Genomic DNA, 21,593 nt, shown 5'->3' on the forward strand with positions numbered 1-21,593 from the left:
TTTCACACTGTCTGTAGCGTTTTGTGAGGATGATATAAGCCAAGGTATGTAACATACCTAGTGCATTCTGGGCACTCAACAAATATCACTCCTTTCCTATCCCCAGTATAGTAAAAAAAAATAACCTTTTAAAACAGTGGTGGCAGTGGGAAATGTTGAGAGGGATGGCTAGGGACAAGAGGCCCAGAAACCAGGGTACCAGTTATAAACAAGACTCAGTTCAGCATGTGTGGCCACAGGTGCAGTAAGGAGCAGGTCTCTCTGAACCATGGGCACAATCTGCCATCGCGGCCAGAGGCAGCACTGGGGCTCAGCAATTAGACCACGTGATTACACAGGAAGAGAGAGGCAGAGAGGCCTTTTCAACCTAGTGTTTAAAGACACACAGCAGGGTAAGCATTTCAGTTATTTTTAGTTAAAGAAAAACAGCCTTTTCCAAGGGTGACAAAGTGAGCTGAAGGTCAGAAGGAAGCAGGGTGTGGACTACTCAAAGCTCTTGCTCCAAAATCTGGAGATGAGGAAAGAAGGCCCACCCAAGAACTCAAGGGTGACTGGCCAGCAGAGGGATGACTTTGATGACTTTGGTCACTGGACTGGTCTAAGTAGGATCAAAGGTGATTTCCACCTGCCAGTTGGTTGACATGCTTAACATTATTATTCTTGGGGGCTATTAAATTAAGGAATGATGCACGGAGCCAAGAGAGTGGCTTATTCAGTTGGATTCTGAATCACAATCAGGAAATAGTCTTTATCTGCAAAAGAGAAAAATGAAAAAATAAATCACTAAATGTAAAATGGGAGAAAACACACTAGAAAGGAAATCATCCAATCACCAACCATAAAAGGGGAGGGGAACAATAAAAAGCATCAATGCTCAGGCTACTTCCAACTGCTGGGGAAACAGAAGATGAACTTGCAAGTTTCCCTGAGGGTGGGGGTAGGGCTCCGGTAGGTGTGGCTGCTGGAGAGCAAGCCCCTCCTCCTACCTGGCAGCAGGGCCTTGCAGTGTATTCTCTTTTCTAATCTTCACAGTACTGACAGGGAGGTAGGATTATCACCCCTGTTTTCTGGGTAGGAAAACTCAGGTTCAAAGACTTTAAATGAATTGCTTATGGCAGTGGTTCTCAAAAGAAAGGGCATCTGAATCACCGGCAGGGCTGGGCCCCATCCCTAGCCCTTTGGATTCAGTAGGTCTGGAGTGGAGCCCAAGAATTTGCATTTTTAATTAGGTTTTTAATTTTAATTAGGTTTTTAATTTTAATTACAGGATGGTTAAAATAATTTGCATTTAAAAAAATTTTTTTTTTTTTTATTTTTGGGACAGAGAGAGACAGAGCATGAACGGGGGAGGGGCAGAAAGAGGGGGAGACACAGAATCGGAAACAGGCCCCAGGCTCCGAGCCATCAGCCCAGAGCCTGACGCGGGGCTCGAACTCACGGACCACGAGATCGTGACCTGAGCTGAAGTCGGACGCCCAACCGACTGCGCCACCCAGGCGCCCCAATAATTTGCATTTTTTAAAACAAGTTCCCAGGTGATGCTGATGCCGCAAGTTCTGGGACAACCACTGGTTTAAGAATACCCAGCTAGTTAGTGTCAAAAATGGAATTCCAAACTCAACCCTACTGGTTTTGGGTTAATGTCAGTTCTGTCACAAGCTCAGCTGCTGGCCTTCAAGAGTCTTCTGGATGAGGAAAATTTCAAGGGCACCAGGTCAAATGGAGCCAAAGGTATCTCAATTCTAGTTCTGGGGATCCAGCCCGGCAAGGAAGAATGTCCACATGAAATCACAGCTAGTCCAAGCTCTCAGGGGTGAGCCTGACTGCTCTTCATCTCATAGAAACAAAAATTGGAGAAGCAGGGTGTTTCAACATTGCCCACTTAACCAAACCCCAAACATTTACTAAGGCTTCCATGTGCCTAGCCCCGGGCCAACCCCTTCTCATATGGTATCTCAGTAAATCACTCTGTGAGACAGATACTAGTGTTTTCCATTTCATTGAGGCTCAGAGAGTGAAATGACTTGCCCAAGCCAAGGGAAAAATGCAAAGCTGGGTAGCTAGGTAGCTAGCTGGGTTTGACCCAGATAACACTGAACGCTTCTGATCTGCCCTCTGCTGAACAAGGGAGAAATGGCAGGACCTTGGCCTTGTTTGCTTTGTGTGTGCTGATTCAAGCCTAAAGTTTGCTTCTTCCCATGACAACAGACTGTTGCAGATAGGAGGAAACAGATTTTACAAGATTAATAATTTCATGGCTAAGTAATCTGTATAAGTTAAATCACTTAAAAATATAAACAGAAATAATTAACAAGTCACCAAGAGAAAGAGACACAATTAGCAATACTAGAGTCTTTTTTCCAAATAATCAAACTCTAAATTCTATACTATCACTGTAAGAGCTTTGTGGGAAGCAGAGTGTTAAAGCTTGATTATGCTGCATTAACTTGGCTTTATATTAGTTAGGTTAATAAATGAAAACCAAAGTCTGTTTTTTTAGTCTTTTCACATGGGCTATTCTTGGCCAGGATGGGATGAAATTTGGTACACATATGGAGGGCCAGACGGTCTGAAACTATCTTTGCTATTTGTGGTCTGGGAGGCAGCTTCTCAGTCTGATCAACGAGAAAGATGAGGTGGAAGAAGGGGACAGTGGACTTCCTTCCTGGGCAGCGCTCCTCCAAGTTGCTCCCAAGGTGTGGGGTGGGGTGCTAATTACAGTCTCAGAAGGACCCACCTCAAACATGTGGCAACTAGGCCTGTTCTAGGCTGGGGGCTGTCCCTGTGGGGCTTGTGCTCTGCGGAAATCCTAAGGCATTCTGGCCCTAATGCTTTAGAGGCTCCTGCCCTGCCCTCCCCGCCCCCCCCTCCCCCACCACGTATTTTTGCCATATCAAAGTGGGTGTGTCAAGGTATCAAATCATTGGTTTTCATCCTAAATACCATGTCCCACAGACATTCCTGACCTCACCCCCACTGGTGACCCCACCTCTTACTCCCACAGTGGGGTGTCAACAATGGAGGGAGATCTAGGGAGTCATTCATATATTTATTAATCAATTATGTGTTAAATGTATACTATGTTCTTACAAATCTCTGTCCTCTTGGAACTGTGTAGGCGGGGAGACAGACTTAAAATACAGATAAGCAGGCTGGTTGGCTAAATGAAAAGGCAAGATGGAGCACTGGTAGCAGCAGGACGGCTGGAGAGGTGGTGAGGGTGTTCAGAAGGCAACCTCAAGAAGTCACACACCTCTCCAGTATAAAGGAATGTGAGGCACTGTCAGAGTGTGAGTGTCAGACAGAGTGAGCGAGCAAGTGAGAGTGAGAGAGCAAGTGAGAGTGAGAGGGTGTGCATATCCTCCCTGCAGGCCTCTGTGTGTCGCTTAGGAAGGGTCCAGCCACTCCATCCTCACCTCCACTGACAGGGCTGAGAGGCTTCTGGGCCTGTGAACCCCAAGAAGAACCTCTAACGTGGGAGTTGCCGATCCTGGACTCAAGTAGCAACTACACCCGTTAACTCTGAATGCCTTTGGGTCCTTAAGGGCAAGTTGAAGATGCCTTTGCAGCCAAGCTGAGAATGGACAGTCAGGAGCTTCCAGATGACTCTGTGGGTCCAGAGGAGACATTCTCAGAAGCTTTAAGTCAAGAGAAATTGTCCATGGAGAATCGAATTTGGAAACCACATCATTTGTCTTTGCCTCACAACGTGTGCCCTCATGTGGGCACAAAGTCTACTCTGACACACAGGGTCAACAGAGACCATTCCTAGCCTAACTTTTAGGGATGTGGAGGTTTGTGTAGCCATACAACATGAAATCTTGGGACGGATCTGAGTTCAAATATTTCTGAGCCTTTCTGCCTCACCCAAAGCCGACCCCTCAATCAATGGGGTGTCTCAGGGGACGAGAGCAGTATAATACTCTACTTGATGCTTTACAGATGTGGAAATCGGGGTTCAGACTTTGGTTGATGTAAAGTCACACTCAAGGGGAAATAGCTTCTGTCTGCTGCAATCTTGGTTTTCCCCACAGAACCAGAGCATCATAATAGGTTGGCAAGTGATGCATTAGACACTGATTAAACTGATACACAGTGTATGGCATGTTTTTGGAATAAATGCCACTGAAGTGATCTTATGTTCTCTGTTATCAACCAGCTCTGTCCCCACCCCTCTAGGGAGTGTCCCAGGGAGACTGTGGGCCCCTGTGACTCGGTCAATGGTTCTCTCCTTTGTATCCTTTCAAGTAGCAGAACTGGGCCAGAACAGGCTTGGGAACAGAACCAACATTGCTCTGCTACTTGGGTGGCTGACCCCACATCAAGTTACTCCAGAATTCTGCAGCCAGCCTCCCTGCCACTTGTGTTGCCAAGCCAAGCCCAAGGACCTTCAGCATCCCTAGCCTCCCTATTTCCCTCCTTCATCTAGAACCCAGTCACAATCATACCACCTTCTTGCCTTTAGAACTCTCACAGGGTCAAGTCCACACAGCTGAGTTTGGTGTTTGACACCTCTTGACCAAATGTCCTACCTCTCTTTCTTCATACACATATACTGATGGCCTAGATGAGCTATACAAGCATCATCGCGTGCACACCTAACTCCTGCACACTCACAACTATGTGGCTCACCCAAAAAAGACAGAGGGAGGGAGAGAAGAAACAATATAAAAATAGTCCTGGAAAATCAATCTGTCTACCACCCCAGTCTGTAAATGTGAGTGAGGTGATGTAGGCCGGGACAGGTGGCCCTGATATTCCCTCCTGCGGTCCCAGTCCTTGTGGGCTTCTCCCAGGAGGAGCATCTCATCATGTGCAAATGATCCTCAAGGCACAGGTACTGTTTGTACGCACAGCTCCTAAATGCAGACCAAGCACTGCATGAGAAACAAAAGCAGCAATCTGTTCCAATGCTGGAGGAAAAGCTGACCATACGGGGCCCAGAAAGACAGGACTGAGGGATGGACTGACTTTATTTAATGTTTATTTTTGAGAAAGAGCGAGCAAGAGAGGGGGAGGGGCAGAAAGAGAGGGAGACAGAGGATCCAAAGCAGGCTCTGTGCTGACAGCAGGGAGCACGATGCAGGGCTTGAACTCATGAACCGTGAGATCATGACCTGAGCCAAAGTCGATGCTTAACCTACTGAGCCACCCTGGCATCCTAGGACTATACTTTAGAAGTCGGCAATTTAACTTTTTTTCAAGGATAAAATGACTGTACGTATTTTTACCTTATGCTTTGAATTTTAAATCACTAAATTCTTTTTCCTTCAAACACAGCTTTCCCACCCTTCCAACTTGCTTACACTCTTTCTTGTGCCTTCTAGATTTAGCTCGAATGTTCCCTCTTCTGGGAAGACCTAATCATACCTTCCTCTATGTTTCATGAGATCACGATTCCCCTCTGTGTCCTAGAATCTAGTACAGGGTCTGGTCTAAGAGTCACAGTGAATAAGTATTTGTTGGGGATGCCAACCAGAGACTGGCCAGGCAGTGAGGCATATTACCTCTGAACCTTCAACTCTTCAGTCCTTTCCATGGCACCTGTGGAGACACCAATGTGCCAAGCCTTCCTGATAAGCGGCACAGAATATGCTGTGACAGTCTGCTCCCAAGTGGGAATACGGAAGACCTCTTACCTGGTGCAACCATAATTTCATTTTTCTTGGAGCGAATTCGAAGAAAGGTGAGATCATTCTGGGGGTCGATTTCACGCACGGTGCTCCGGGCCTTCAAGATGAAGTTGTGCATGAGGTTGGCATACTGTGTGGTGGTGGGATTGTCCATGGTGCTCTTGATGGGAATGCCTGAGGGAGAGCAGAGACTGAACAGGATGTTGAAGCCCTTTTCTGCCCAGCTCCCAACACTGCACCCTTAATTCAAGAGTACTGGACTGACAGTTAACAATCAATGCCAGTATTTACTGAGGGCTTGACAGGCACAGTGCTGAGCACTTTAACTATGGCAGTGCCAGTCCCCAGAACTACTCTGGAGGTGGTATCACCATCTTCACTCGCCAATTAAGCAACAGAAGCTCTGAGCGGTCACACAGCAGATAAGCAGTGGGGCTAGGATTCAAATGTAGGCCTGTGGACTCTGCTGCTGGGTTCCTCTTTTCTTGGCACTGTCTTGACTGGCTTCTAGCAATTAAAGGAGAGACTATCATTCAGAACATTTAGAACCTGAACAAGGAGGGCAGCTCTTACAAATTGGTAAATATTGAAAAGTAGGAAGAAGAAAAAGGTCAGCTTGTGCCAAGACATTACCATCTCTAGTGTTTTGATCCAGTTCCCACCAATGGAGGCTTTGGGCCCAGTTGTAAACACATTGTCTATACACATGATTGTGCCCCTCAAATTTAAGCCTGCTTCTCTGTCTGCATATACACTTGTAAACAGCATTGCTATTGCTTTCAAAGAGCCCACAAATGGACCTTCCACAGAGTTAATCACTCCTCTATTGTTGGTACATAGGCTGGATTTTTTTACTTAATTACTAAGCAGCGAACACCATTGTGTACGAAGCCTTTTCTGTTTTGAGGATTGTTTTCTTGCAATGAACTATTAAATGGACCTCTTTTACTAGACAGTGCCTATTGTCATGGAGGTGAAGAATCGGGCTCAGCCTGAGCCACCTCAGGACACAACTAAATCATCAGGTATCTATGAATCACCGTGACATATTAGCAGGTTCCAATGAGGAGGCCTTAAGTGCCCACAGCTGACAGGCACTTGTGGGGAATATGGCACAAATGGCTCCTCACACGTAAGTGGCTAGATTTGGGGGCTGACAACCCTGCTGATCTGGCCCACAAGTGACCAGCTTAAAGACTGGCCAAAGGCAATCACCCTCAGGCCTTCTCACAGGTGGCAAAAAACTGGCCCAATCTTTTCTTCTTAGGGAGCAGGAACATGAGATTGGGCAGAAGAGGACATAGTGGCAAGAGAGGCAGCTGAGTCAGAGAGACTGCTTTGAGCGAAGTGAAGTCATGAAGACAGACCATAGTGATCACTTGCCTTTAAGGGACGAGAGGGTGCTTGCTTCGGCAGCACATATGCTAAGGGACAAGAGGACTAGATCACTAGCGCTGCTACTGGATCCTGGATGACAACAATGTGCCCACCAGGGCACCTGGAGACCTCACTTCATAGCGGACTTTCCCGAGGATGGCCTATGAGCAGCTACGGTGATGACTGAGTAGAAACTCTGACCTGGACAAATACCCTGGGCTCTGTCTCTTCATAGCTATGTGGCCTCAGACATGTGACTTAACCTAAACCTCTATTTCTTCATCTGTAAAATGATACTTGTGCTGTAAGGATTAAATATGGCTAATTCATTTAAGAATATTTAGGAAAGAGTATGAATGTAATAAATGTTGATTTGTTATCAACATCACCACACAATAAATCCCATCCCCACCCAGGGTACTTGAAGGGCCAGTATTAAGGCCTGGCAAAGTCTGCATGATCAAACCTCTTATCCTTCTCTTCTTATATACCACAAGGCCACCTTCTTTCAGGTTTCTCTGCCTGGAACTTTCCTTCCTTCCTCATTCTTTTGTGATTCCCACTGATTCCTCAGGTTTCCATTTTCTGGTGTATCTACCCAGCCCCAGATGTGGTCAATGCCCCCATTTTACCATCCCACATGATTTTCCTTTGGAGCATTTTCTTTGGAGTTTGACACCTCACCATTATGGAAGTGATCATTATGACTATAAGCCTCCTGGGGGTCAGGACCAGGTCTGCTACACTCACCATTGTCCTTAAAGAGACTCCATTAAGCATTTATTGCTGGTGACAAATGAGTGCTCTCAAGGGCTTCTTTCAGCAATTCAAATACTGTCATGATTTTTATCACATTTCTACTAAGTGAGAGGTGTATGAAGGAGACAAGAAACTACTTGATGGCTCACTTTAAAAACAAAAAAAAACATTAGAGGTGGTGAGGGGGCAGAACAGGGACCAAAACTGGGGAGAATTTCAAATAAGGATAAGAGATTAAGCCCAGATTCAGACAGTGTCAGAACTGCGGACATCTCAAAGATAGCCTAATGATTAGGTCGCCTGCTTCAAGCTTCTTCCTTTACAAATTGGGACTGTGCACTCTGCAGAAGTAGCTGGTCACAAGGGAGCAGGATTTCTAACCTGGGGCTCAGATCTGTCAAGACCAAAGTTGTATAACCAGATATTCCCACCAAACCCAGCCTCATCAATCAACAATAAAGAACATTAACAATATTTAACAGAGGCAGTAGCCCCTCACCTTATCTGCGGTATCACTTTCCATGGTTTTGGTTACCTGCATCAACTCTGGTCTGAAAGCAGATGATTCTCCTGATCAGGTCAACAGTGGCCTACCACTACGTCACAATGCCTGTATGTCATTCACCTGACTTCGTTTCATCACGTAGGCAATTTTATCATCTCACATCATCCCAAGAAGGGTGAATACAGTATAATACGATATTTTGAGAGAGACCATATTCACCTAACTTTTATTATAGTATAGTGTTATAGTTGTTTACTATTATTGTTAACCTCTTACTGTGCCTAATTTACTAATTTAACTTTATCACAAGTGTGTACATGTAGGAAAAAACCACAGTGTACATAGGGTTGGGTACTATCCCGGTTTCAGGCATCCACTGGGGGTTTTGGAATGTACCCCCCCCCAACCACAGACAAGGTGTGTGGGGGGACTACTATTTATTAAGCACCAACTACATGTCAACATTGTTCTAGGTGCTGGGGATACAGTAGTGAACACAAGAGACAAATTTCTAACCTCATGAAGCTTACACATTTGAGTCTTTTATGTTGCCCCATGTGGGTAGCAGCAGAAGATGGCAGGTGGTCTGACCAGGTACAAATGGAATGAAATATTCCTTAAGTTCTTGGCAATTTTGCTTAAATTCACATTTTTATTGTGAAACAGTTAAATATGGCCAACTCAGAGAAGTCAAAAGGTAGTGGCAGGTGTTTGGCAAGTGACTAGGATAAGGGTGTGTCATGAGTTCAGGGCCAAAAGCAATCAGTCTGGACTGGAGTGATCAGGAAAGGCATCCTGCAAGAAGAGGCCCCTGAGTTGAATTATGGGGGTAGGAAAACCCTACAGGGGATAATAGGAATCCTTAACTAATCATCCTTTTTTTTTTTTTTTTTTTAACTGTTTATTTTTGAGAGAGAGAGAGAGACAGAATCCGAAACAGGCTCCAGGCTCTGAGCTGTCAGCACAGAGCCCAACGCGGGGCTCGAACTTGGGATCGGCGAGATCATGACCTGAGCTGAAGTCAGATGCTCGACTGACTGACCTACCCAGGCACCCCCCTAACTAATCATCCTTAATGGAAGCCTCCAGAAAGCTTAAAGGCTCTATAGAGCAGTGAGTTCTGACCATCTCCATTCACAGTTGGCTGACCTTGGGCAGGTCATCAGCTCTGGGTTTCTCATATGAAAAATGGGCAATACCCCTGCCTGGCAGGGGCACTGTGTGAAATGTAAATGAGGACTAAAGTGGGAGCTCTGTGAATGGGACACAAATTAAAAATAAATACATACACATGATAATTTTAACATTTATATGGCATTTACTATACATCAGGTACTGTTCTAAAAGCTTCCCTGGAAGGTAGTATAATTATCCACATTTTACAGGTGAGGAAACTGGAACAGAAAGGTTAAATGACTAGCCCAAGATCACACATCTGATAAGTAGAGTCAGGATTCAAACCTACGCAGTCTGGTTCTGTGTTCTATATTCTTAGTCACTAGGCAATATTGCCACATTTGTTTATGAAAAAGAAGTGCTCATTAGTATCCAAAAGGTAAGCAGTTGAGGCTCTATTTTCCCAATGAAAAAGCTCAAGTTTTGAGACCATTTTAAGGTAAGAATGAAGGTTGTGGTTTGCAAATACTGATGGAGGCCTGTTCCCTCCCCATTTGGGGAACAACCCCGGGAGCCGTTCCCTACCCATTTGGGGTCAAAAATGTCCAGTCCAAGGGGCACCTGGGAGGCTCAGTCAGTTAAGTGTCTGCCTTTGGCTCAGGTCATGATCTCATGGTTCGTGAGTTCGAGCCCTGAATTGGGATCTCTGCTGTCAGCATGGAGCCTGCTTTGTATCCTCTGTCTCCTCTCTCTGCCCTGCCACTGAGTGTGCATGCTCACTCTTGCTCTCTTTCGCAAAAATAAGTAAACTTAAAAAAAATGTCCAGTCCAAGAAAGAAGAAAGTCTCTCTCTGGGTGATACACAAATGGTCTTTTAGGTCTTGGAGTAAGAAACACCCAGAAGAAACTACCTCGATCAACCATTCCACTTATGGCAGTTGAGGTCTGAAGAGGGGAAGAGGAAGTGCCAGGTCCTCCAGCTGATCAGTGGCAAACTTGAACTGGGACCTGCACCTGCTTCCACAATGTCCTGAGGGCTCCCACCATGCTGCCTGCTTCGATTGCAGGGTATAATTAGAGTCTGACAAAGCTGGAGAGCATGTACTGCCTAGTTCTAGGCTGGCCAGGGTCTGACAACTTGGAAAACAACATTTTTTTTTTTTTTTTAACTTTTATTTTATTTTATTTTTTTTAAATTTTTTTTTCAACGTTTATTTATTTTTGGGACAGAGAGAGACAGAGCATGAACGGGGGGAGGGGCAGAGAGAGAGGGAGACACGGAATTGGAAACAGGCTCCAGGCTCTGAGCCATCAGCCCAGAGCCCGACGTGGGGCTCGAACTCACGGACCGCGAGATCGTGACCTGGCTGAAGTCGGACGCTTAACCGACTGCGCCACCCAGGCACCCCCTTAACTTTTATTTTAGAGAAAAAGAACACAGAAGCCTCAGTGTGAGTGGGGGAGAGGGGCAGAGGGAGAGAGAGAACCCCAAAGGAGGCTCCACGAGCAGCATGGAGCATGAGGTGGGGCTCGATACCACAGCCCTGGGACCATGACCTGAGCCGAAATCAAGAGTCAGATGCTCAACCGACTGAGCCACCCAGGTACCCTGGAAAACAATATTCTTTTATTTTCTTTTTTTAATTTTTAATGTTTATTAATTTTTGAGAGAGAGAGAGAGAGAGAGAGAGAGAGCGCGCACAAGTGGGGGAGGGGCAGAGAGAGAGAGAGAGAGAGAGAGAGAATCCAAAGCAGGCTCTAGGCTCTGAGCTGTCAGCGCAGAGCCTCATGTAGGGCTTGAACCCACAAACCACGAGACCATGACCTGAGCCGAAGTTGGACACCTAACCAACTGAGCCACCCAGACACCCCTGGAAAACAATATTCTGAGGACATGCCACTTTCACTTTTTCATTCTTGATGACTTTCATTTTGCTCTATTACGTAGGCATTATTGAGAATTCTCCCCTTTCTAAAAACAAGGCCTAGAATGATAACGTATCCACGCAGGGCTCTCAAGAAGTCCCAAACAAATCAGAGTTGACTAAACGCTGATCAGGGGAGCCCAGCTGGGCCAACCCTGGGCATGGCCTGGGCCACAGACCAGCAGCTACTCTGATCCTTCACAGTACAGTGTATGAGAATGCAAGTGCATTCAGACAGACTTGGAATGAAACCTTGGCTCTGTAATGGCAGGCAAATCAATTAAATGTCTAGACTCCATGTTCTCCACTACAAAATGGAGACAACAGGGCTGCCTTATGGAACAAATGAAACAATATGTTTATAAAGCACCAGCCTGTGGCCTGGCATGAAACAAGTGTGTGATAAATGTTAGTCCATCGTAGCTTGGGAAATAGTAACTGTACTCTTTGGGATGTTTAAAAAAAAATGCTATAGAAGAGGAGGGAAAAGCTATAGGCCAGAGTATTATCTAGCAAAAAAGCAGAAACAGGGGTGCCTGGCTGGCTCAGTCGGTAGAGCATGTGACTCTTGATCTCTGGGTCATGAGTTTGAGCCCCACACTATGGGTAGAGTTTACTTAAAAAAAAAAAAAAAAAAGTAGAGGGACGCCTGGCACTTAAATGGCTCAGTTGGTTGAGCATCCGACTCTTGATTTTGGCTCAGGTCATAATCTCACAGTTTTTGTGGGTTCGAGCCCCACATCTATCTCTGTGCTGATGGTGCAGAGACTGCTTGGGATTCTCTCTCTCCCTCTCTGCCCTTCCTCAACTTGCGTTTTTTTTCTCTGTCTCTCACACACAAAATAAATAAAAAACTTTTTTAAAAAGTAGAAACAATATAAATGGGGGATGTCTGATAAACATTGAACTGGTAGTTAAAAAATTTGGTCATGTAAATTATGAAGGAAAAAAGCCAAAAAACAACCTCATGAATAAACATGCAAAAGAGTAAGAGAAGACATACCTGTACAAGGGCTAAAAAAAAGCATGGCACATTAAAAAGTATGATCTGTTAGGGCAGTGGGACTGAGTGAATTTTTACTTTTTTAAACTTTGGAATTCCAACTACAGTGCTGGGACACTGGAAATGTTTTATTTATTTATTTATTTTTTATTTATTTATTTTTTAAAGTCTGTTGTGTTCTATTTATTTAATGAAGTACACTGATTGCTTACTTTTTTTTTTTTAATTTTTTTTAATGTTTATTTATTTTTGAGACAGAGAGAGACAGAGCATGAACGGGGGAGGGTCAGAGAGAGAGGGAGACACAGAATCCGAAACAGGCTCCAGGCTCTGAGCAGTCAGCACAGAGCCCGACGCGGGGCTCGAACTCACGAACAGTGAGATCGTGACCTGAGCCAAAGTCAGATGCTTAACCAACTGAGCCACCCAGGCACCCCTGGAAATGTTTTAAAAAGGGTAAAAATTAGATCCCATACATGAAGGGGCTTAGTAAACAGTGTCAGGCTGTATTTGGGCTGTTTTCTGGGGGTCTGCCTGCGTGCAGGTCATAGCCAAAGGGAGGGGGTACCTTCTGTGTTCACCACGATGATTCCCTGTACTCCCTTCTGGCTCTGAAGTCGCTTCAGTGTCTCTTCCACCTCTGCCTGCCAGAGAGAACAAGACCAAAGTTAAGAAGGGCCAGTAAGACTGGATTAATTCCCTCACACTCCTGGCAAATGAATCATATATTTGTCTTCCAATAACAAACAACACCCAGGCACTAGGCACCTCCTCAAAGCCCCCAGGCTTGTTCGGAGTGGTCCCTAGGCCATTTCCAGCACTTAAACCCCAGCATGGGGCGGGGCTACTCCAGGCCCTTTGCCTATCAGGCACTATTTTCCCTCCCTGCTTAGCTGTTTGGGAGCAGAATATAAATACCATTCTTGGAGTATAGAGGCATCCATGACTCACATATTTGGTGCACCTTAGGAAAGGACTCTAGTGATTTGAAAAAAACCCAAACAGTGGTGTCTTAACAGGAAGAGGACTAAGTTGTCACTTGTGGCCCAAACAGCACAACTGAAAACATTCTAAAGAAGAAAAGTGACTCCATTGAGAAGAAAAGCTAGTAAAAACAAGATACAAAGGGCCAGTCACATGTCTGTGGCTGGATACTCCCTTTGCATGCTTTTGGCTTCCATGATCTTACTTGCTTTCTGCCTCCACCAACTGCCTGCAGAGCACCACTGATAAGTGCCCCCTCCCCTTTTTCTTTTGTCTCTCAACCTCTTACCATCCCAACCATAAAAGAAGGCTGATGCCAAAGTTCGGGGCTCAGGCTTTGGAGGTGACTCTGCTGGGCTGGCACCGGTGCGAAATAAACAGTCTTTTCTGATTCCCTGAGCGCATGTCGCTTGTCTCTTCCAGGGCACCAAGTATTTGCTCTAACACCATGAGGATAAATTCAGTGACTTAATAAGCTAGCATCTGAGAGTGTAACACATGGCACACAGCCTGGGGAAGGGGCTCATTAATCCTGATTCTCCAGAAACTAGCACATGGCATTTGGGTCCTCACCCTGCCATGCCAGGCTTTCTATATGATCACTCCTATCTCTTTTACCTTTCCTTCAACTCTCCATCTCCATTCCCATACCTATCTCTACATCTTTTTTACCCTAACAAAGAAATCCAACAAATTCTTCTAGGCCATTTAAGACATCACCTCATCCATGAAGCTTTTACTGATCCTCAACTCAGGGGAGTCTGCCCATTTCTGACTCCCCAAGCTCTTGACTAGAAATGCATTAGGTACTGGTTTACTTAGAGTTTCTACAATGCTCTGCAGAGTTAGGTGCTCAATAAACAGCTGCTTAACTGAACTGCGCCTGTTTCTGTGGATGGAAACTGGCCTTCAAGTGTGCTTGTTTTTAGGAGGCTCCTTCCAGACAGGTCCAGAATCCAGTCAGAAGCTACTCAAAGGCTGAGTTGGGACTATGTTGAAAACAGAGGCTCCATCCGCCTAAAAAAAGTGGTTCCCCACCCCCAAGGGCTAATGGGTTGGCCTGAAGAGGAGGAGCTTCTAAACAGTAGATGGACATAGCACAATGAAGTATTGTTTTTCTAGTAGGCATAAGACTGACAATCCAGTCACTACCACCCACTCCCCAATGATATAAGAATACTCAAATGCTGGAGAGAAGGGCAAACAAGTTCTTCCTACAAAATGGCAAATAGCCTGAAGCCTCATAAATCTGGAGCCTGGGTAAAAGGACAGGGCTAGCTCTGTGGATTTGAGTACAATGTAATGGGTCATGCATGTATGAGGTCATAATTCATTCAACAGACTTTCACTGAGCTCCTATTAAGTGCTATTCTGGAGAGGAGGGGTAAAGTGTGATAGTGGTAAATATTACACAGTACTCAACCTGACCTGGTAACTTTCCTGAAATTCATCCTAAGGAAATAACTTAAAGGAAGAATACAACAATATTGCAGTGACACCTTGCAGTAGCAAAAAGTAGAAAGAGCCAAAAATGCCCAATCATTAGGAAAAAAAAAGCCAAATAAACAATGGAATGTCCATTCATACGAATTTAACACACAAAAATAACAATGGTGATCAGAATATTTATACCACCACAAAAGTATGACATAACATTAAGTGAAAGCAGCTAAAATGCAAAAATAAAGTGCTTGATGATGGCAACCATATGAAAATTAGAGAGTTAGGGGGTGCCTGGGTGGCTCAGTTGGTTAAACGTCTGACTTTGGCTCAAGTTGTCATCTCACCATCCGTGAGTTCAAGCCCCACTTTGGGCTCTGTGCTGACAGCTCAGAGCCTGGAGCCTGCTTTGGATTCTGTGTCTCCCTCTCTCTCTCTGCCCCTCCCTAGCTCGTTCTCTTTCTCTCAAAAATAAATAAAAACATTAAAAAAAATCAGAGAGTTAGGACTTTGAAAAAAATAAGAGCCACATTGAGAGCAGGAAATTATAGATAAGGTTTTCTTTCTTCTTTTTTTTTTTTCAAAACAGACTCTTTTTCTTCTAATATGTTGTTTCTACTTAAAAACATTTTTAACCCTTCTCCGTGCATCCAAGAAAGAGATCTCTAACATGGAGACCACAGGGCTCTGACACACTCAACATCGACAGCCCAGCCAATCTGCAATCAACCTAGAGAAGGGAAAGAAAGCTAAAATCAAAGATGTCAGAATAGAGGTCTGAAATATCCCCTGGAGACTACAAAGTGGGGCTGAAATGAAAAAGATGAATTATTTCATGACTGTTATACTTCAGCCCCACTTCAGGTATATGGGTACCTTCTATGTGCCAGACATTGTTTTAGGTCTGGGGATGCTGTAGTGAACAAAATCTAACAAAAAACCCATGCCTTCATGAAGCTGACATGGAGGGAAGAGCAGACATTAAACAAAGAAATAAGTGAAGTACAAATGTCAGATATAGTAGGGAAGGGGCATCTGGAATGCAAGGACTGATGGCAATTTTAAATAAGTGTCAGCAAAGTCCTCTATAAGGTGATAGTTGAGTAGAGATCTGAAGAAAACGAGGGAGCTAATGTGGATTTCTAGGGAGAGTGTTCCAGGCAATGTGAAGAGCAAATACAAGAGCCCTGAGATAGCGTGTTCCAGGGCTCAAAGGAACCAGTGTGGCTGAAGTGCAGTGAGCAGCAGGTGACCAGATGAGAGAGATCAGAGAGGCAGCCATGGTCAGATTAGATTTCAGTGGGCTTGGTAGACCACAGCAATGAATGGTTTTTAATGAGGATGATATGGGGAGCCACTAGCAGGCTCTGACATGAGGAATGACAAGATCTGTTTCAAAAGAATGGCTCCGGTTGCTATGTGGAGAAAAGACTGCAGGGGGCAAGCACGGCCTGTCTGGGCCCTGGCCTGTGCTGCTCTCTCTGAAGGAAGCAACCTTTTCTCCCTGACTCACTGCTTGATGTAACTAACTCCCAGCTCTCTGGACTCAACTCATGAGCCTCCTGCGCCTCTTCTGGGCACCCTTGGCACCTCACCTTCACAGCACTTACTACAGTGGGATGTAACTATCTGTGTGCTAAACCCAAAGCACCCCAGGAACAGGGACCTAGACTTTATAATCCCACTATTCAGCACCATAAAGACTCAATAAATACTTAATGAGCAAATAAAAATCACTTCTACAACTACGTTTTACAAAAATCAACCTTTTTAAGTATAGGAGGGGAGACATGGCCTTACAGTACCCAAGATAAACAAGAGCTAGGGTTTAGGTGGTCCTAAGTTTAATGAGAAACTGCCACTGAGATCTGGCTTCTTAAAAAGTAAACACACCAATTATGCATTGACCTGCTCAGTAGATCAGATACTGGGATAAATGTTTTCCGACACCTCTCTCATCTGAACCTTTCGTGGTTAGTATGATCTTCATTTTACAATGAGGAAATGGAGATTCAGAAAGAAGAGTTTTGCCCAAAGATCTGTAGCAGGTCAAGAGAAGAGCTGAATATACCACTGACCACAACTGATAAGGTTCTTGCCCTCAGGGAGCTCACATTCTGGTGAAAAGATGTTCAAAAAACAAGTAACCAAGATTACTGCAGGGTAGAGGGACAGGGCTGGGCAGGGTGCAGGAGAATGCTACTTTGGCTAGTACCAGGAACACCTGAGGATGTAATCTTTAAGCCAAGAACTAAATGATGAGAAAGAAGAGCACTCCAGGCAAAGGACTGAAAGCAAAAGCAGTGCAGGGAACAAGTTTGGCATGTTCAAGGAATAAAGAGGACTGGTATTGCCAATGTTTTCCGACTCTTTACTAATCTGATATGCACAAATCATATAACAACAGAAAGTCAACTTATTTTCATTTTTAAGAATTATCAGTGAAGTTGAAATGGACTTTACTGTTTACATCTCTCCATTTTGAGTCTTCTGATTTTTTCCACATTTCTATTGATTTTCAAAAACTTCGTATGTTAGAAACATTAGACTTTTGTCCACATAAATTACACTTCCCTCCCTTTTTCACTTAATCTTCTGATTTTCTTCAATAATCAGAAGTTTAAAAATTTTTACATAGTCAAATTAAATAAAAATAGTTTTCTGTAAGACTAGAGAAAAGCTTTTCCAACTTGACCCCAACCACCAGGATGGGGCTAGGCCTGGATGAGTGGGGACCATGAGGTCTAGAGGGGTCTCCAGGAGACACAGGGCACCAATTACCTACCTGGGTTCAGGAGAAACTGCTTAAAACAAACCACAAGTTCAGCCCTAAAAGAGCGAAGAAGAAAAACAAATGATGCCCCAAAGCCACAAGCAGAAACAGGGACATTTACAGATGGGAAAGGATAGTCCTAGGCAGGCATCCCAGTCATGCCACCTCTAGCTCAAAGTTTGTTGTTTCTGCAGAGCTAGCCAACTGGTATCAGAAATATCTGACTGGATATGCAGTCCCCCAGGGTTGACTTACATCTCCAACTTCCTGTCCTAGAGAGAGCCCAACTGGTATCCTCAGCATCCTGGGTAGTAGGTACTACTAACATGGGTGTCTGTATGTTCTTTAGTTCCCAGGTGCATGTTGCTGACAGATGGAAAAACAAATAGCAGTAAAACTCCAGGATTACTTGTTCAGCCTAGTAGCAATAACTATCTGAAGCAAATAGTTAACAAAGAAACCGTGACCAATCTGACTACTAAGCATAAACATTTTAATTTGTATAAAACAAAAATGAATCAAAAGGACAGAAAAACATGTGCATCTGATATAACAAAAGAGTAATTCCAAAATATCATACAAAATGACTAAGAAAAATAGAAAGTCTAGCGCCTGGATGGCTCGGTCAGTTGGGCGTCGACTCAATCTTGGCTCAGGTCATGGTCTCATGGTTCATGAGATTGAGCTCTGTGTAGGGCTCTGCACTATCTGCTTGGGATTCCCTCTCTCGCTCTTTCTTTGCCCCTCCCGTGCTCATGCTCTCTCTCACAGTAAATAAATAAGCTTAAAAAAAAAAAATCTAAAAGTTAAGTGGGCACTTGTGATGAGCACTGGGTGTTGTAAAAGTTAAGTGGACCAAAAGGATACTAGTAAAAAATACACCTAAGAGAAAATACAACCATACAGAAAAATGTTCACTGTTTCCTATAAATAAAAAAATGAAAAATTATAGCAATGCTGAAGTATCTTTTTAAATGCTGTCAGTTATGGCAAACCTGGTACAAAGGCAATCTGACCTTTTGGTAAAGCCACAGGACAACACTACTGCAAGACCCATAAGTGTGTTGGTCCAGTGGCCTCAGAAATTCTTTTCCTGAGAATTTCTCCTAAGGAAATAATCTAAATTTTTCAGAAAGAAAAACAGGGGCACCTGGGTGACTCAGTCATTAAAGTGTCTGACTCTTGATTTCGGCTCAGGTCCCCATCCCAGGGTTGTGGGATTAAGCCATCCATCTGGCTCCATGTTGGAATGTGGAGACTGCTTAAGATTCTCTCTTCCCCTCTGCCCCTCCCCTGCCTTGTGCTCTCTAAAATAACATAACATAACATAACATAACATAACATAACATAACATAACATAACATAACATAACAGAACAAAAACTCTACATATACAGAAATACTCATCACATCATTACCTCTACTAATGAAGAGTTAGAAGCAACCCAAACGTATGCCAGGGGGAATGGTTTGTCAAATTATGGTACAACTATTTTACTATTATGCAGTCACTAAAAAGAATTCATCACAAAGATGATGTAGCAACAAGGTTCAATGTCTTTGGATACTAAAACAAAAAAGAATAGAATGTACATCTTGAAAAATATGCATATGTGAACCAAGAGGAAGGAGAACATACAGAGTTGAAAATAGTTGTGTGGTGGAGTAAGACTAGATAGAATTATGGATGATTTTTATATCACCATAAAAAGGGCAATTTGGCAGTTTCTACCAAACTAAACTATGGATGCCAGAAGTAGCACTTCTAGGAATCTACCCTATATCCTCCATAAACACTACATAAAACACTAGCATGAGCACACACACATACACAAAAAGACAATAGTTACTGCAAAACTGTCTAGAGTGGAAAACTGTAAATCACCTAAATGTATATATACTGCAATGGAATATCATACAATCCTTAAAAAGAATAAAGATTTGTATATATTGCCATGGAAAAATGTTTGATATTTTTAAGTGAACAGAGTAAGCTGCAGGAGATCTCTCTCTCTATATATAGCCTAAAGTAAACTTAATATGTAGAAACATGTATGTTCCAGTTTCATGTGATAAACAAGCTTATGTGTACATGTGGTTATGCACTAATCAAACCTAGAAGAAAACAGCCAAATGCCAACAGTTGTTGGCACACATCATAGGGGTGTGAGATAGGTACTTCACGTACTTTTTGCATTACATGCTTCAATATACTTGATATGCCTGAATTGGTTAAAACGTGCGTCTAAATATGTTTTGTTTTCATGAGTATAAACACACAATAGCATGGTACAGGTTGCAGTAAGCCACCATTTGTGTCAGAAAAAGAGGGAGCATATACATGCCTGTTGATATATAAAGAACTTTCAACTCTGGAGACAAAGGCTAGGGGTCAGGGTTGGGTGGGAGATTTATTTTTCAGTTAGATCCTTTCAGATTATTGTTTTTACTGTGTTGCGGGTATTATCTGTTAAAATTTTTCTTTACAGTTTTAAAGTTACATATGTTTGAAACATTACATGTTTTTAGTGATGTAATCATATTCTTTGTGGTGTAATAATAAATGAAAAAAGCCGAGACCACAACTGTACATTTAGTAGGAGCTAAACTATATTAAAGGAAAGCTGAAGACAGAAAGACTAGACAAATGTCTAATTATAAGTGCTTGCCTTTAGGTCATGGCACTGTTCCTTTCTCCTTTTCAATTTTTCCTGTGGGTTTTACGGTTTTTAAATAAGATTTTTGATTTCACATTTAATAAGTCTTTTCAAGTTTCCCCAAGTCGGGAGGATTAAAAACATGAGAAAACAAACCAATAAAGTCATAAAGAGCCCACACAGTTCCCGCCAGCAACGCTTTGGGATGCCCAAGGGTGGACCCCGCCGGTTTGATTCATGCACCAAATCCCAGACGCTCGAAAGAACCACAGGGACAGAAAGGTGTCAATCAAGCTTCTGGGGTTCAAATCAACCTCCGCCATTTCCTAAGAGAAGGCATTTAGTTTCACTCGGCTTTAGCTTTCAAGTATGTCAAATGGGGATAATGGTCGTACCTACCTCACAGAACTGTGGTGAGGAGGAAAGCCAAAATACGTAAAGCGCTTAGCAGCGTCGAACACAAATTAAGCTTCCAGGAAACCTTATCGTTATTGTTATCGCGCTACAAGGCCCAGGACTCTAAACTGTAAGGGCCTCTCGGCTGGCCTCCCCCTCTCTCTCAGACCCTTGCCGAGGCCCGAGCTCCCGCTTCCGGTCAGGAGCCTGCGAGACCGGTGGCCCCGCCTCGGTCCCCTCGGTCCCCAGTCCGGGTCTCGAGGCCCGCGCTGCCCGGGTTCCGTCCTCCAGTCAGTTGGGGTCCGGCCCCGCCCCGGCCCGCGGATTCCCAGCCCGGCACTCTGAGACGACCCCAGAGAATGGAAGGCTAGACGCAGGGTGGTGGGCGGTCGTACTCGACCACCCTGCGGCCACCAACCACAAGCTCTAGACAGACACTCACCATCTCCGACCGATCCAGTAGCTCCGCGACCCCGGCACTCAGCCCAGTCCCGGTACCTTTCGCGCCTGCGCACAACACCCTGTCAAAACGGACAGCTCCGAGAGCCTACCAGGACCCAGCGTGGGACTGACGGCCGGGCGGGTCTAGTCAGCTCCCCCAGGGCTCATAAGGAATTTGCCAGGCCCTGTCCCATAGTGAAAAGCAGAGGAACGCTTCAGCTGTGGAAAATTCCCAACTCCTGTGCCAAAAGATGGTGTCAGAAGAGGTCTTCAACTCTCCACCGAGGTCTGAGATGGCGCCGGAAATCCTGGGTGGACGGTTGTGGGCGAGTGTGAAGGCAAGGAAGGGGTGTTGCTGAGACCCCATTTGTGCCCTGATTAAGGCAAAGTGAGTCGCTGAGCCAAAATGCGCCCAACGCATGGTAAAGTCGGGGAGTGGGACTGGAGTCAGGTGTCTTTGGAGTCTTCAGAGCGACCCCCTTGGGAATATTCCAGGCAGGTTCTCCGATGGAGTGGTCAGGGCTGAGTGGGAGTATGCAGGTTTAGGACTCCAAGCTCAGCCCCACCACCTGGGTTACCTTGGAG

The 21,593-nt window shown here is 44.5% G+C and overlaps 1 protein-coding gene across 1 annotated transcript; it reads right to left on the bottom strand.

The window, feature by feature from the left end:
* Window positions 1–393: 393 nt before the first annotated feature.
* DYNLRB1 (dynein light chain roadblock-type 1) lies at window positions 394–21,109 on the bottom strand. Its single transcript, XM_030309752.1, has 4 exons — window positions 21,010–21,109; window positions 12,887–12,962; window positions 5,640–5,807; window positions 394–752 (listed from the first exon to the last, which is right to left on the bottom strand). Exons 1-4 carry the CDS (start codon window positions 21,010–21,012, stop codon window positions 709–711), a joined length of 291 nt encoding a protein of 96 aa, XP_030165612.1. The 5' UTR covers window positions 21,013–21,109; the 3' UTR covers window positions 394–708.
* Between the last annotated feature and the right edge of the window lie 484 nt (window positions 21,110–21,593).

Source organism: Lynx canadensis, chromosome A3 (assembly GCF_007474595.2).
Source record: "Lynx canadensis isolate LIC74 chromosome A3, mLynCan4.pri.v2, whole genome shotgun sequence".
Classification (NCBI taxonomy): domain Eukaryota; kingdom Metazoa; phylum Chordata; class Mammalia; order Carnivora; family Felidae; genus Lynx; species Lynx canadensis.